Source organism: Pteropus alecto, unplaced genomic scaffold, assembly GCF_000325575.1.
Source record: "Pteropus alecto unplaced genomic scaffold, ASM32557v1 scaffold57, whole genome shotgun sequence".
Classification (NCBI taxonomy): Eukaryota; Metazoa; Chordata; class Mammalia; order Chiroptera; family Pteropodidae; genus Pteropus; species Pteropus alecto.
The window spans coordinates 8,159,084-8,174,401 of NW_006442508.1; the positions used below are offsets into that span (position 1 = coordinate 8,159,084).

General features: G+C 41.7%; 1 protein-coding gene across 1 annotated transcript in view; it reads right to left on the reverse strand.

Annotated features, from left to right (window-relative positions):
- SCFD2 (sec1 family domain containing 2) overlaps nt 1-15,318 on the reverse strand; it is a 352,474-nt gene that overhangs the window by 19,144 nt on the left and 318,012 nt on the right. The window contains exon 7 of the mRNA XM_015597487.2: nt 6,858-6,992. Coding sequence (XP_015452973.1) covers nt 6,858-6,992 — 135 coding nt within the window. The remainder of the gene's footprint in view (nt 1-6,857; nt 6,993-15,318) is intronic.

The following is a 15,318-nucleotide window of genomic DNA, read 5'->3' on the forward strand; positions in this document are numbered from 1 at the left end:
TTTTTTTCCAATTAAGCATGACCATATAAGAAATGGAACCAAAAAACTTCTTAAAAAATACATATATAAATAGGTAAATTGGCCTTATGCAATTTTTAGATAAAACCCACTCTCCCCACACCAATTCCAGCAGAGAAAACATCTTGACAAATCATGTCCTTTAGTCAAAACAAGTTGGGGTCCAAACACATGGAATAGATAAAAAATATATTATTTTCAGGAGACTGAAATCCAAACCACAAATTCCAGAAATGCATTTTAAAAGTGCTGCCTATTAGACATGCTAGTTTTAAATTAAATTAACGTGAGCTGGAGTTGGCGGGCGGGAGTGGGGGAGAGGTATGTTTCGATTTATTTATTAGATCACTATCAAGCTTTCCTCTAAGGAGATCAAGGTGCGCCTGGAACAACATTCGGAGAGCAGACTTGGCTGTTTGAAGAATGTCAGGTTCTGCCAAAGCTGTCTTCTCCCTGGTTTGATATCCCCCTCCCCCCAGGGCGCTGCCCTTTGAAGCCGAGGGCTTTATGTGGCTAACAGCAAGTCTCTCCAGTGCATTTGGCTGACTTGAAACACTTTTTTAGAGATGCAAGAAGAATGGTCTTGTGGGCATTCTCTCTCTTCTCTCCAGCTTGTCTGCTTTACCTTACAGGGCTTGATGGAGCAAACTTTGGAGAGGAAGGTCCTGTAGCTCATAAGCGTAGTTTCTTTTCACTGTTCTCCCAAGTTTGTATTTTTGTTTTTGTTTTTTAATTTTAAAAGATTATGGGCAAACAGCAGGCAGGCCTTTCATTATCAAAACTTTTTGGGGCTCACTGATTTTGAAAACAAGTCAGCAGTGTGAGTGAATTTTCTACCCTCTAGATTGGAGGGAGAACTCTTAGAATCTGGCAAACACTGTCCTTACCGAGCTGGACAGTCAAATGCATATTTAGGTGAAGCGCATATAGTGGTTTCCAAAAGTAGCCACCACAATATTTTCTGCCTCTCCCGCTCCTGCTCACTTTTCAAGAGGAAGAGAGTATGTCTCCTCCCCTTGACCCCAGGTGGACATTCACGACTGCCTGGACAAACAGTCCTGGAGGAGGGAGGCTATGGCTTCTGAGGTTTCTACCTGGCTCTCCCTCTTAGGATGCTTGTCCTTGGAACGCAGCTGCCATGCTGTGAGGAAGCCCAGGGCACATGGAGAGGCCCTTATAGAGAGGAACTGAGTCCCTTAGCTCACAGGCTGGGCTGAGCATCCAGACAACAGTGAGCATCAATTTGCTGATTGTGTGAATGCGCCATCTTGGAGGGGAATCTTCCCCTGTTGAGCTCTGTCCATTGTACAGATTCATGAACAAAATAAATGGTCAATATTATTTTAAGACAATGTTTGGAGATGGCTTCTGATGTAGTAATAGATAACCAGAACAGTTTGGGATGAAAGACTTCTCTGGACAGTCTGATGTATACAGGAAAGCACACTAAAGCAACGGTAAAGAAGGTGATTTTAACGAGTTGCAGTATGATGCGAATGAGGTTCTGACATTAGGAAGGACAAAATCCAGCTGCTCTGACTTCCCTCTTGCACAGAATTTATTTGATGCTGAGAATCTTAGACATACAGCCATTTTTCTTAACTTTCACTGCCTGCAGACATTTATATAAGAAAGACTAATTTCTGTGAGCCACTTCCAAATGTCTGGGATGGCGGTCTCTAGTTCCCTACAGCATGAGGCTGTGACAAGCAGCAGCAAACACTTGTGGAGCAGAGAACTTGCTCTCTCCAAGCACATAGAGACCATGGTTCTAGTATGTTCCCACAGAGTCGGGACGGAGGGGTTTGGGCTTCTCCGTCTGTGTCCTGGGTGGTCTGGGTCTAATTCTGCTGGCTCTATTTCCTTGAAATGTACTGTCATGGCACAAATACAGAATGTCACTGGCTCCCTACAGCTGGCCCCAGGAGGGACAGTCTATGTCCCCTGAGACTGAGGAGATCAACAGGTTCGATTGACAGTGGAGAGAAAAAAGAGGGTCTGGAAAAACACATCACAGCCCTGTAAACATGGCTTCTCATGGGCATGACAAAAAGAAGAGCACTAGAACTCCATGTCTTTCTGACAAGTACAAAACCACAGTGAAATATGAAATGTGAAGCATCTGTTCTTTTCTATTTAAATCACTTGTTCACTCAGTGGTTAGTCTGTATGCACCAAATGCACAAATACTGGCTATGCACAGGGATACAAAGATACTCTAGGTGGCTCTTTTCTCAAGAGTCACAGTCTGGCTAGGATCACAAACTTATAAAAATAAGAATAGCAAATACTTACACAGTACTTACCATAGCTCAAGCTCTGTATGAATTAACTCATTTCATTCTCATATGGCCCTATAAAGTAGGTACTATTATTATCTCCCTTTCAGAGATGAGGAAATTTGGACCCAGTTAGGTTAAGCAACATGCCTAAGGTCACACAGCTAGTAACCCAGACAGTCTGACTCTGGACCTGTTACCACTACTCTCTATTGCCCTCTGTAAACATATATAAGCAGTAGAATGAAATGACTGCTGTTAGGCAACATATACTAGATGGCCTTCTATTATTTACAAAACCAAACAAAACATTAGAGGCATTAAATAGAAAAGAGATCCCTAAATCTCCCTTGTAACACTCATCCTGCCCTTTAGCTACTCTGTTAGGACGTTACTCCTCTCAACTCCTTTGAGTTCTCTCACTACAAAATCAGCTCCTTTGCATCTGTTCTATTCTCTAGAGACAAAGAAGGTGGAAGAAAGAGATTTGCATGCCGCATGTGGACAGAAGAGACCATCAGATTTCTTTGACAGCAGTGGAGTCAGGCTTCTGTCTCCCCGTGCACATCGAAGCACAGTGATGAGTAGGAGCGAGTGGTCGTGGCTTCTCTGGGGTTACGTAATAACAAAACAATAACCAGCTTCACTTAGCTCAGCAGCTGCTGGAAAAGAGGGCCAACTCCTTTGAGAGTCACTGAAGTTGACTGATCAGGCTCTACCTCTACCGCCTGTGAAGTTGTTGAAACATAGCTTTTGGCTTAAAGGCAGAAAGTTGGAAAGAGGAGCCAGTGACTGGAGGATGTGCTGCTTTCTTAGTGGGTGCTCTGACAGGCCCACTGGGACCACCCTCCCACCTCCAGCGAGTGCCTGCTGTACGTAAAGCCTATCTGGACTTTGCCCCACGTGTTGAGGATGCAGAGGAGACTTAGATCATCCCTCTATTCTCATAGCTTTCACATTCTTTTGATTCTTTTGATACATTTAAATCTTAAGTGTGTATGTGTGGACTGTGTTGTTTAGTTCTGCCTCGCTAGATGCAAAGTTTCACCTTGCTAGTCTGTTCTATTCTTTTTCATTAAAATATATTACAATCCATTAAATTGATATCTCGATCCCCTAATGTGCAGTGGATCAAGTTATGCAGTTAGAAAACACTAGTCTGGAAAAAGATACCTAACATGTATCATTACAAACCAATGTGTAAGTGCAAACACAGAAGTAGCACAAGGTATAGAGCCCTGAAGAAGACATGTGTTAGGAGCCTGGAGAATCTTTTCCCATGTCCTTTCTATTACCTGCTGTGGGGCACCTACAGCACATCTGTGGGAATGTCTGTTGGCCTGATTTCCCAGCACGTCTCTCACCAGTTTCTCAATCCACCCCTGCACAGTCTATAGATACTGTCTCTGGGTGACCTGAGCTAACATCATCTGTGATACCATCTGTGAGTGCAGAGACAGGGTGGGGACAGACCTTTCCGGCTCTAGAACTATCTCAAGTTCCCTAAGCGCAGGAAGGATCCCACATTTATTCTTCATTTCATCAGGCTCTGTCTTTTTGTTTCTTTCAGGCTCGGCACCAGTGGGTCTTGAGTGACAGGGTGGAGCAGGTCCCAGAGGCAGAGAGTGGGGCAGCAAGTGTCAAGAAAGCAATGACTGCTGGCTGCCGATACGGAATGAAGATGCGATTGTGCAGAGGCGACTCCAATACACAATACACGCCAATACACAAATTTCTTCTCCTGGGAGTGCACTGCCAACAAGTTGTAGGCCAAGTCTCAGAAAAGCAGACAGGGAGGGTACCAAGCAGACGACCCCTGGGAGAGTGCCCTGATGACCAGTCTAGGTGTGCATTTTATTCATGAGCTTCATAGATACTGGAAATGGAAAGTGTCTGAGCTAATGAGTAATCATGAAGAATAGAATTAATGATATGTAAATATTTTTCTTCCAAGAAAATGCTTGGGAGCATCCTGGAGCCAAGCAATGTTGTGGTGAAAAGCATGGGCTTTCGGATAAGACTGACCTGGGGACAAATCCTGGTGTCCCATTTCCTACGTGCTCTTTGGAAAACACTTGAGAAGAGAGGAGCGTACAAGCCAATCCTGGATTTCTGGAAGCTCACGACTACTGCTTAACCTTTCTGGGCCTCAGTTTCCCCAGAGTAAAGCAAGGATAATGAGAGAACTTACTTCTCAGGGTTGTTGTGAAGTTTAAATATGAAAATGGCTGATCCATAGCAAGCTCAGCATAGGTTAGCTGCATACCTTTGGGTTGTGAGTGAGAAGCAACAGAAGCAAGACCAAGGAGGCTGGTAAATGGCCATAGGCCACATGAGACTCCGCCTGCATTTTGTATTTTCTTCGCTCCACTGGCCTGAAGCAGAGTAGAGACACCCTCTGCTGACGGCTTCACCTATCTCAGAGACAGAGCTATTTGGGAAGTAACAGTTAGTTCCTCAAAGCCCTACTCGCTGTTCCTCTTTACATTTATCCCAATTTTGTTCCAACCCTGAATGCATGGGCCAGAGGTAACTTTCCTTGCTGAGTTCCATGGAACGGTGGGAAGAGCCAGCCGCCAAGGCCTATGTAGAAACAGAACAAAACCACTCTCCTTTGGGGTCCTGGGGTGGGGAGGGCTCTACAGCCAGCCCATAGAGACTCTCCTTACCCGCTGCAGACAGACGAGCTGCCCCTGGGAACTGAGAGCAGAGGCCCAGCAGCTGGGGGCTGAGGAATGGATCCTGACAGCTGCTGGGAGAACAAATTCCTTTTTCTTAAATCCATGACTTGGAAATCTCTCTTTGAGATCAGTCTCAAGGGGCAGCATTTCTTCATGAGACTGAACTCCAGGGAGTTGAATGGGAAGAAGCGTAGCAGTCCACTGCTTGCCCAGGATGGTTCCAACCATCTTCATAAGCAAAGCTTGACTTGGGACAGTGATGTTTCTGACCACAGAAAGACTCTGCAGAAAACACTCTGTAGCGTTCAAAAGGGTAATTTTAAAATGTGATGTCTCACGGTTCATGAAACAGTGATGGAAAATGCAAGTGGACAGTCCTCCCACAACATTCCATATTGGCCTTGCAGAGTTGCAAAGTCCATTAGCATATAAAAGGCACTGTGAAGTCAGGCAGCAAAGAATTTTGCATTAATCTGCTGTTTAACCCAGTGTTTCCCAAACAAACTTGCTCACAGACCCTTTGGCTAAGAAAGAAGTTCTTTCTGTGGAACATTCCTGGACAAAGTGAGTCAGGGCCTCCTCTCATCTACACTGTGCCTCTTTGCAAATTAAAAACTTGTGCCATGAGCAGAGTGCAGGCAGGTTCCAGCCTCCACTAGTGTCCTTGGCCAGACCATGAATATAGCAGCCTGACTGGGAAAGGACACATGGCCAATTGGGTCATCCTCTTGACTGGGGCCTGAAAGCCCGCATTTGTTATTTTAGTTTCTTTTCAGGGTAAAGTTCAAGCTTATGAATGAGGGAACAGGGTGCCCAAGTGGAGAAGGTCAGAGACCACTTCTATCTAGCATGGAATTTTCCGTACAAACTAGCCATCATGAAGGGCTACTGGACAATCCTGGACTTAACATTCAACACAGGAGCCCCTGAACACCTTGAGAAGCTATATCCATGCTGTGTTATTAAAGAAAAAATACCAGTCACGCATTGCAACCGAAGTTGATAATTGGGAACAGCAGGAAGGAGTCTCCTGCTTCCATTCCAGCCATTAACTGCTTGGTTGAGAGTCTGATCGTCTGGCTTCTGTCCTCTAGCTGTGGAGTGGACCAGTTTTCCTGGCATATGTATTTATTGAACTCCAAAAAGCTAGCTCTTCTGTGTAGATTAATTCATGATTTCAAAGACACTTTGAAGCTGGTAAAACATTCTGTTATTTCCAAGAGTTATTACAAGTGGAGTCCTGGCATGGACTGGAAGGTCGGCCTATAATCTTGTTTAGATCCTTTTAAATTCAGAAACTGTACGGTGGGTTAAAAATAGATCACATCTGTGTACTTTTCCTTCTTTCATCCCCATTGCAAAGGTTGTGTAGTACTTTTGATCTACCTTAATATTAGCAAGAGAAATTCTAGCTCTTGTCACCTGGGAGTCTGCTGGGCCAAAAGAAAAATCATTTTCAAATAAGTTCTGGGGTGATGCTAGTCACTCAACTGAGCAGAATTACTCATCATCCTACATAATAAATTCTAGAATTAAGAACAACAGACTATCATGAAGACCTGTGAACAATATAGGGGTTCATGTTAAGTGAAAATATAGACCAAGAGGAGAGAAATTTTCAGTAGTGCTATCTTGAAGGGGTTGTGTCTTTACATATTGATCAGAAAAGACCATAGTGCTTAGATCAAAAGAAGTTATATGAAGCTAGAAAGTCAGGCTGCTTTTAACCAAAAGTTAAATAAAGATTGCTCCTGATTTGACAAGAGCCAATATACTAGACAGTATCTTATGTGGTACTCACTGGGTTAAGGGGGTGTCAGCATTTACCCCCAGCAAAGACAGCATTACACTCAGGATTACCTCTTCATGGTTACTTTACCTTCATGAACATGCTAAATCCAGTTTTAAGGAGATCACTGAGGCCTGAAGACATGTGTTCAATATCAATGGGATCTGACTTTTCGGGATTAAATATTTCCTCCACGATCTGCTTCAACAATGGCTTATAGGATGCCTGGAAAGACAAAATATTGTGCTGTAAGTAACAGAGTTTGTTTGGTTTGTCTGGAGAGAGGATAGTTTTATCTGCCCCAAATGAAACAAAACAAGTTTATTTTGATCCTGAGCAGTGGCTATGATCTTGTGCTTGTGAAAAGACAATGATAACAACATTGGGTTTTGGGTAAATTTTTGCCCCAGTGCTCTAGCCCTGTTTTTTTGTTTCTCATACTCCCTTCTACAAGCAAATATCTCTTCCCAGAGCTATAATCATTGAATGACTAGTCTTTCAATCTAGATTTAAAGTGATAATTTTATGTGTGACATATACTGGAAAGCAAGGTATCGTCATTTGATGTAGACATTAAGATGATTGTGCTCAGGTTTTCCTAAACAGCCTTAGAATTATGCTCCCTCTGCTAGGAACTCAAATGTTGTCTTACAATGCATTGTTGATACTCAAGCTCAAAGCAATGCCGCCTTCCTCTATAGAGTTCAATTCTTGGCCAGAAAAAGAAGCCAAGATGCCAAAAAGGAATGTGACCAAGGTCAGGGCCGAAAAGAAAGCAGGCTGCATGTACTATAAGGATTACAGTAGAATTAAACTGAAATTTTGATAAGTTATGCTAAGTTATGTCCTTTCCTGTGTCTTGAACAACCCTTCCAAGTTTGAGTAATGTTTGGAGGCAGCTGCGTCTAACTGCTGTATTTTGTGAGCATGTTCCCACAGCCTCTTCCCTTGGTTCTCTCTACTACAAAGCTCTTCCTCTCTTCTCTTCCTGTCAGTTGGACCATGTTACTCCCAGTCCCGTTGCTGCCTCTGCTGCTCCGGTTCCATTCAGCACCTGAGTTTGGAGCATACAAGGTGAAGGAAGAAGAAAAATCTTCCCTCAGTGCTTACTCTCTGTCTGTTATGTCTCTATTGTATCCATTATAGGCTCAGAAAAGCCAGGTTCTCTTTGCATTGGCCAAATCTGTCTTTAGCAAGTGTCAAGGATGTTTGGTGTATTGACTTAATCTCTGGCTTCATCTTGATTTTCTTATTGTTATTTTTACTCTTATTTTCCTTTTATTCCAATTTTCTTACTTAAAATATCTTAGAAATAAAGCAGGATATAAACCTCTGCTAGGAACTCAAATGTTTTCTTACAATGCATTGTTGATACCCAAGCTCAAAGCAATGCCGCCTTCCTCTATAGAGTTCAATTCCATGTATGACTTGGCCAGAAAAAGAAGCCAAGATGCCAAAAAGGAATGTGACCAAGGTCAGGGCCGAAAAGAAAGCAGGCTGCATGTACTATAAGGATTACAGTAGAATTAAACTGAAATTTTGATAAGTTATGCTAAGTGCCTTCCTTTCCTGTGTCTTGAACAACCCTTCCAAGTTTGAGTAATGTTTGGAGGCAGCTGCGTCTAACTGCTGTATTTTGTGAGCATGTTCCCACAGCCTCTTCCCTTGGTTCTCTCTACTACAAAGCTCTTCCTCTCTTCTCTTCCTGTCAGTTGGACCATGTTACTCCCAGTCCCGTTGCTGCCTCTGCTGCTCCGGTTCCATTCAGCACCTGAGTTTGGAGCATACAAGGTGAAGGAAGAAGAAAAATCTTCCCTCAGTGCTTACTCTCTGTCTGTTACGTCTCTATTGTATCCATTATAGGCTCAGAAAAGCCAGGTTCTCTTTGCATTGGCCAAATCTGTCTTTAGCAAGTGTCAAGGATATTTGGTGTATTGACTTCATCTCTGGCTTCATCTTGATTTTCTTATTGTTATTTTTACTCTTATTTTCCTTTTATTCCAGTTTTCTTACTTAAAATATCTTAGAAATAAAGCAGGATATAAACCATCAAAATCAAAATCAAAATCATAAACAATCATTTAGCTAGCATGCAATCGGTATGTTTGTCGGGAATAAGATGTACGGAAAATAGCAACTGTTCAGTTGAGGGGTGTAGCCTTCTTATGTTTCTGAGCCTAGAGATCTCATAGGTTAATGCTCATGAAAGGTAAAGCACTGGAGAGGAACACTGATAAGACAGAAACAAAACAAAACAAAACACAAAAACTGGGAGTCAACTTTCCTTATAATAAAGCTATACCAAGATAGATTTTAAAATTTATCATACAGGCAAAAATCCAGAGGTTTGAAATCACTTTCAATGAGGCAGTGGGGAAATAGAAACTCCCATATATTGCTGATGGGAGGGTAGGCTTAAAATCAGTGTGGAGAGCAATTTGGCAATACCTATCAAAATTACAAATGCATTCAATGTATTTGACTTAGCAATTCCACTGATGGGTATTTATCTTATAAATATGCTAATGCATGTAAATGAGACCCATAAAAGGCTGTCTATTGATTGTAACAGCAAAAGATTGGAAACAACTCAAGTGCCATCAATAGGGAGCTGTTTGTTAAATGAGAAACATACACAGGAAGGAACGCTATGAAAGTGAAGAGGGAAGCTCCGTGCTGGCGGGGCAAACAACAAAATGCAGAATAAAGTGGGAGTGAAAAAAGCAAGGTGAGAAACGGTGTGTATGATGGGCTGGCATTTATGTCAAGTAGGTCACAAGGAAAATGAAAGTCTGCATTTGCTGAAATCTGTAAAAAATGAATCTCGTGATACACAGAGACTTCCCTGACAAGAGACAAAGGTGGGAGTAAGACTTTTCTGTGTATTGCTTTCTATAAACAGAGTTAAAACACCACTACAAACAGCAAGAAGGATTTTTTTTTTACTTGTTGAAAATTAATAAATTATGCATAGAAGAGAAGGGAGTAAAGGCACACCAAATGTTAATTAGGGCTAGCTGCAGGTTCTGAGAGTAAGGGACATTATTTCCTTCTTTTTCCAAAATTAACAGATATACTTCTGGAATGATAACATACTGCAATAAGTATTTTCAATGTTAAGAAAACAGGCCATGGAATGGCCTCCGAATTCTAGAAATCTTCTTCCCTTTGTCTTCTACCACCTCAGCCTTTCTGAACATTTAAACTGTTAAACTTTAATCTCTTTAAACTGCTCCCCAAAGAGAAGCGCTTTGGTCAATACTCCACTACCTTATTAGCATTCTCATCAAATATTAATCATCTTCTTCCTTAGTAAAAGAATCCAATTTTTAGTCAAGCCCATTATCAATTGGGTAAAAGACCCCATCCATTCTCCAGCCTTCCTTGAACTGGGTATGACCTTGGAACTAAGTTTTGGGCAACAATATATAAGTAGAAGGGGAATGGGACTTTCAGAGGTCTCTTTTTCTGAAAGGGAAGGGTATGTTTTCTTTCTCTTTCTCTGTTCTGCTGCCCGGAACAGGGAAGTGATGATCGGAGCTCCAGTAGCCATGAGGAATAAAGGGCCATTCCTTAGAGATGCTGGAGCAACAGCTGGAAGAAACCTTTGTTGGCGATAACTGGTGGAGCTGCCATAACCATAGCATGGACAGACTGAATCAGGACTTACTTTACACAACAATACAAATCCTGGTACGTTTAAGCCATTCTTTTTCAGGTCTCTGTTACTTACTACTGAAATTCTAACTGATACAAAGCATGAAGGGAATATAAAGAAATAAAAGTTCATTCCTTCCTTCCAGGACCTTACAGTTTTTACAGTTATTTGTTTTATTTGTGTGTGTGTGTATGTGTGTGTGTGTGTGTGTGTGTGTACATATACATATATATAACAGTTATGTAGAATAACTTTAAGCAGAATCAGAGAGAAATGCACATAGGCTGTCACATTTAGGAGAGGAGAGAGTATGCTCCCCAATCTACAAAAACACAACGAAAAAGTTGTTGCCCTCCATCAGAGAAACCTTTTGCAAGAAGGAAGAGTAATAGTCCTGAAAAAAAAAAAAGCTCAGACACAGGAACAAGGTGGTTCCGCAGTCCAGCTAATACACTACACTCAGCACCTCCTCCCTGCAAGCACCGCGTGCACAAGGTGACAGCATTGTTCTCAGGGCTCCAGAGGCCTCTGTGTAGACTAGGGAGACATGGGAAAGAAGGAAGTGCAGCGGGATTAAGGATCGTGCTCTCTCCCGTTCCACTTTCAGGTAAGCTCTGGGGAATGAGGCACCCAGGAGAAGATGCCCACTGAGCTGGAGTTCCCCTTGGAGGGTGAGCAGAGGTTTGGAAGTGCTATCCCTTTAGCAGCTTCATTCTCGAGACCTCGTGATCATTGCACATTATTGGGGAAGGTTGTAAATCTTTTCTATTTTATTTTTTAAAGGTATATAGGTAATATTGAGAATGAGGAAAAAAAACACAATTTAAATACAGAAAAGTAACAGATAACAAACGCGTCACATAATAGAGAAAAATAACATAAAAGCTTTTGTTAACTGCTTGACATGCCTCTATCATATTCATTTCTTACATATTTTGGCCACATTCCCTTTGATTATCTTTTCATATAACAGCAATTAAAAAAAATCATCCTTCATACAGAGATGCAATGGTTATTAAACTATTGTCCCTCAACTCCACAACTGGCCATTCTGCACTCAGTTCTGTGATGCTGGGCTGAGGCTCCACAAACTTCTGTGCTTTGCCATCTGGGTCTGTTAGATTCTGCCAATAGGGGGCACTAGCGGGAGATTGGAAGGCCGGAAGAGCAAGATGGAACTTGCTCCTCCCTTTTTATTTGCTGTTCCTGCCAGCAGCACCCCAGAATGGCCCTTCACAACCTGAAGCTGTTCCTTCTCTGGACTTTCAAATCATAGGATCCAATAAATCATCTTTCTTGTTTAAGCCACTTTGAGATGTTTTCTTTTTTCTATTTTTACTTGTACCCAAAAGCACACTAAATGATATATTATTAATTTAAAAAGGCGTTGATAGGTTTTCCAAATTAAATATTATGTAGAAAAGACCTCTAAATTCTTTATAAAAACAACTGAGCACAGAACAACTGAATAACATTGTCCATTTAAAGAGCACGATTTGGGAAAGAATTTCTCAGGTACAAAGTGGTACTTGTTTTGTGACTTCTTAGCAAACACATTTCTTAGATTTTTCTAATTAGGATTTTAATGATGAGAACCTTTCCCTCCTTCCTCTCAGCCACTTAGTTTGGATTGCTTTGTGCCCCAAATCATGTTGCTGAAATCTGACCGGACTGAATTGCTCTGGCAATGGTTTCTTATGTGAGAATCCTCAGACTGTCATAGAATTTTCTATTCAGCCAAAAGCTACCCACTTCTCAGCAAAGACCACAGAGAAGGTGGTGATGGGGGAGACGGATGTCTTTTCCTAATCCTCTGCTCAAAGATTTCCTCACATGTGAGAAAGGGCCAAAGAAAAGATTAGTCGTGTAGTTTGTCTTGACATTAAGAAGGTTAACCATAGTGTTTTAATTTTCCTAATCAAACATTCTCTGCCAGCTCACTTTTTGGCAGGTAAGGAGAGGAATCAAAAGCAGACAAATTTGGTTTTTTCCTTTTCTCGCTGGTCACCTATTTCTTGCTTATATCACGTCCAGTGTGTGTCGGCAGTAGAGGGTCTGTACCCTATGCAGTCATTCAGACAGCCTGCTTACTCAGTGGCTCCACAATTCCCTGGGGCACTGGAATCCCACACCGAAGCCTTTGCAGCTCGTCAGCAGATGATGAAAGAGAGAAAGAGTAAGGAGGATCTCCAGAGGGATTTTATGGGCTCAGCCTGAAAGTGATCTTATCATTTCTACCATAGTTCATTGGCTAGAATTAGTCAAACCTACATTTACCTGCAAGGGAATCTGGAAAATGTGGCCTAACTGTGCCCAGGAGGAAAAATAAATGTAATTTGGGGAACATATAGCATTGTCTCTGCCACAGACACACTATAAAGTCTGGATTGAAACATTAATATAATTATTTCCTTAACAACTGGCAAGTTGCACGTGGTAGACAAAGTATTATTAACCCCCCTTTCCCTTCTGCGTAAGAATTTGACCTTTGGTTAACTTTTTAGCTGTTTCCCTGGAAACCTGATAAGGGAAGAATGTCAATGCTAGCCAGGCAAGATTGCTTATGATAAAAATGACCCCTGCTTAGTAAATTGCTTTAGACTGGGGGAACTATAAATACTGGATAGAAAACCAGAGCTTAGACTTCTCTGAGTAGATGACTCTTGTACAACTGGTATAACTGGGCATGTCCTTTGGAGACATGCTGGAAGCTACGCCTATGGAGTTGTTCCAGAGAAACTGGCTCCTATAGGATATGAGGTTTTTAAACAAGGAAACTACCCCCCCCACCCCAACTCCCGCCATATGAGTTTAATGTGAGTCTAATTCCCTTACCTCAGAGCTGTCACCTTGGGACCGAACTGAATAGCTTCTGGATAGCTGTGTGGACTGCTACATGGATGGTCACAAGGACACTCCCAGGAAGAAAAAAGTTTACTGCTTCCCAAGGGCTAACTATGTTCCTGTCCTGGGCAGACTGGAGCCAAGTGGGGGTTAGGACCACAGAGCCGACTTACCTACCTATCAGGTGCAGAATACACAGTGCCTGCCTGGGGCCCACAAGACCTAGAGACCCATGAAAATATACTAATTTCTTTTAAAATTGGAAGAAAAAAATAAACTTTTAGATCAAAGATAATGTTTTGATATATACTATTAATATATTTGTATCTATATCAATACAATTGTATAATAAAAAAAATTTAATATTTAAAAACAAATTTTATAGCAGAAAGAGACCACAAAAGAAAAATTGCCCTAGGGCCATTAAAATCATAAGGTGAACCAATACGACAGTCTCCTGAGGCTGCCTGAAGGTTTGGTAGAGCCCAGAGAGACCCCGATGGGTGCTACATGGAAAATAAAATTTCAAAAAATTAATCTTATACCAGAAACTCTCTCTCTTTTAAATGGCCAGTATCTCTTGCAGAACAAACTGGGCTTTTAAAAATGCCATATTTTATCAAAATATGAAAAGTAACATATTTATGTCTATGTCCCTGGTTATTCTTTTGTGGTAGAGATAATGTGTGATTAGGTCTAAAAAAACTCTTTTATTGACCTGATTCCAGCTCTTGGAGAAAAGTATTGAGTATAGCAGCAGTTTCTGACATTATATGTCGAGATAATTTTGAGAAACTAATCCAATTCCAATAACTTCTTGAATTTGGTGCACTTTATAGAAAGCACAGGTATCAGTTTCTAAGGAAATCTGGGTTACCACAACCACATCCCATCAATTGAGGCATGACCTTGGCTTTGCTGGTCTCTAAGTCCTGCTACTGAAGATGCTTTTCCCTTTCTGCAAAACTGACTTTAAACAACCAACTTCTCGAGAAATCTAGACTTGTAGACTTGTAGAGAGGATATTGTTTCAATCCAAGACTGTACAGAAAAACATCTGTTCAAAACTGCTCATGTCTTTGACTCTTTCATGGTTTATTTATTTTTATTTTTTGCTATACTAAGACAGGTATTTTTTCCTTTCATCTTCATAAAGGAAATGGTTTGCTCTACAGATTAAAAAATGGTTCACTTGTCTATCTGTTCATCCATCCATCCATTCGTCCATCCATCCATCCATTCACCCATCTTTCAAACTAGACACAGATTACTTTGAGTGCAGTTCTTTCAACTTCAATATGAGGAAACCAAAGCCCAAAGCTATTAACTAATTTGCTTGAGTTTACAAAGGCCATTAGAAGCAGACTAAAAGACAGAGTCAAGTTTCCTGGACCCCAGTTTATTATTTAGGACCTCATGCTGATTCTTTCAAAAAGGACACTAGCAGGTTTGGGGATAGGTAGATAGAACATGGAGGAGAAACAGTTTAGCACTTGTAAAAGAACAGCTGGTGGCCAGGGCTGGGGATTATTGACAGAGACTGGGCGTACACACTGTTCAGAGAGCCGTATTTCACCAGGCACAAGATGAATCAAGCCTCCTTGGGCACGGCTGGTTCTAAATGCTCTTGTTCAATATGCCAGAGGCACAAAAGACAGAACGCATCTGTGGAAAGTTTTTTCCAGCACAGCACAGCACAGCACTTTGAGACCTCTGCCAAAGCAAGTCATGCAAGAGCCATATAATATTTTTTTTCTGAAAGTGCTCATAAGCTCCTGGCCCTGAGACATCCTCCTAATGTCCTCCTGATGCTGAGGAACTGCAGCACATCAAACACTGTGGCATTTAGGAAGGAGGTAAAACCTCCCATTAAACTGGAATGGTTGCAGTAAGAAACGAAAGCATGAGACTTGCTGCACAAGCAAAGCTAGAGTTTAGGTTTCCAGTCAATAGAGTCTATGGACAAACACAACCTTTCCAAATACACTGGTGTCAGCAGTCGACTCGTACCGTACACAGCAGCTAACAGGAGAGTCAGCTTAAGGATGA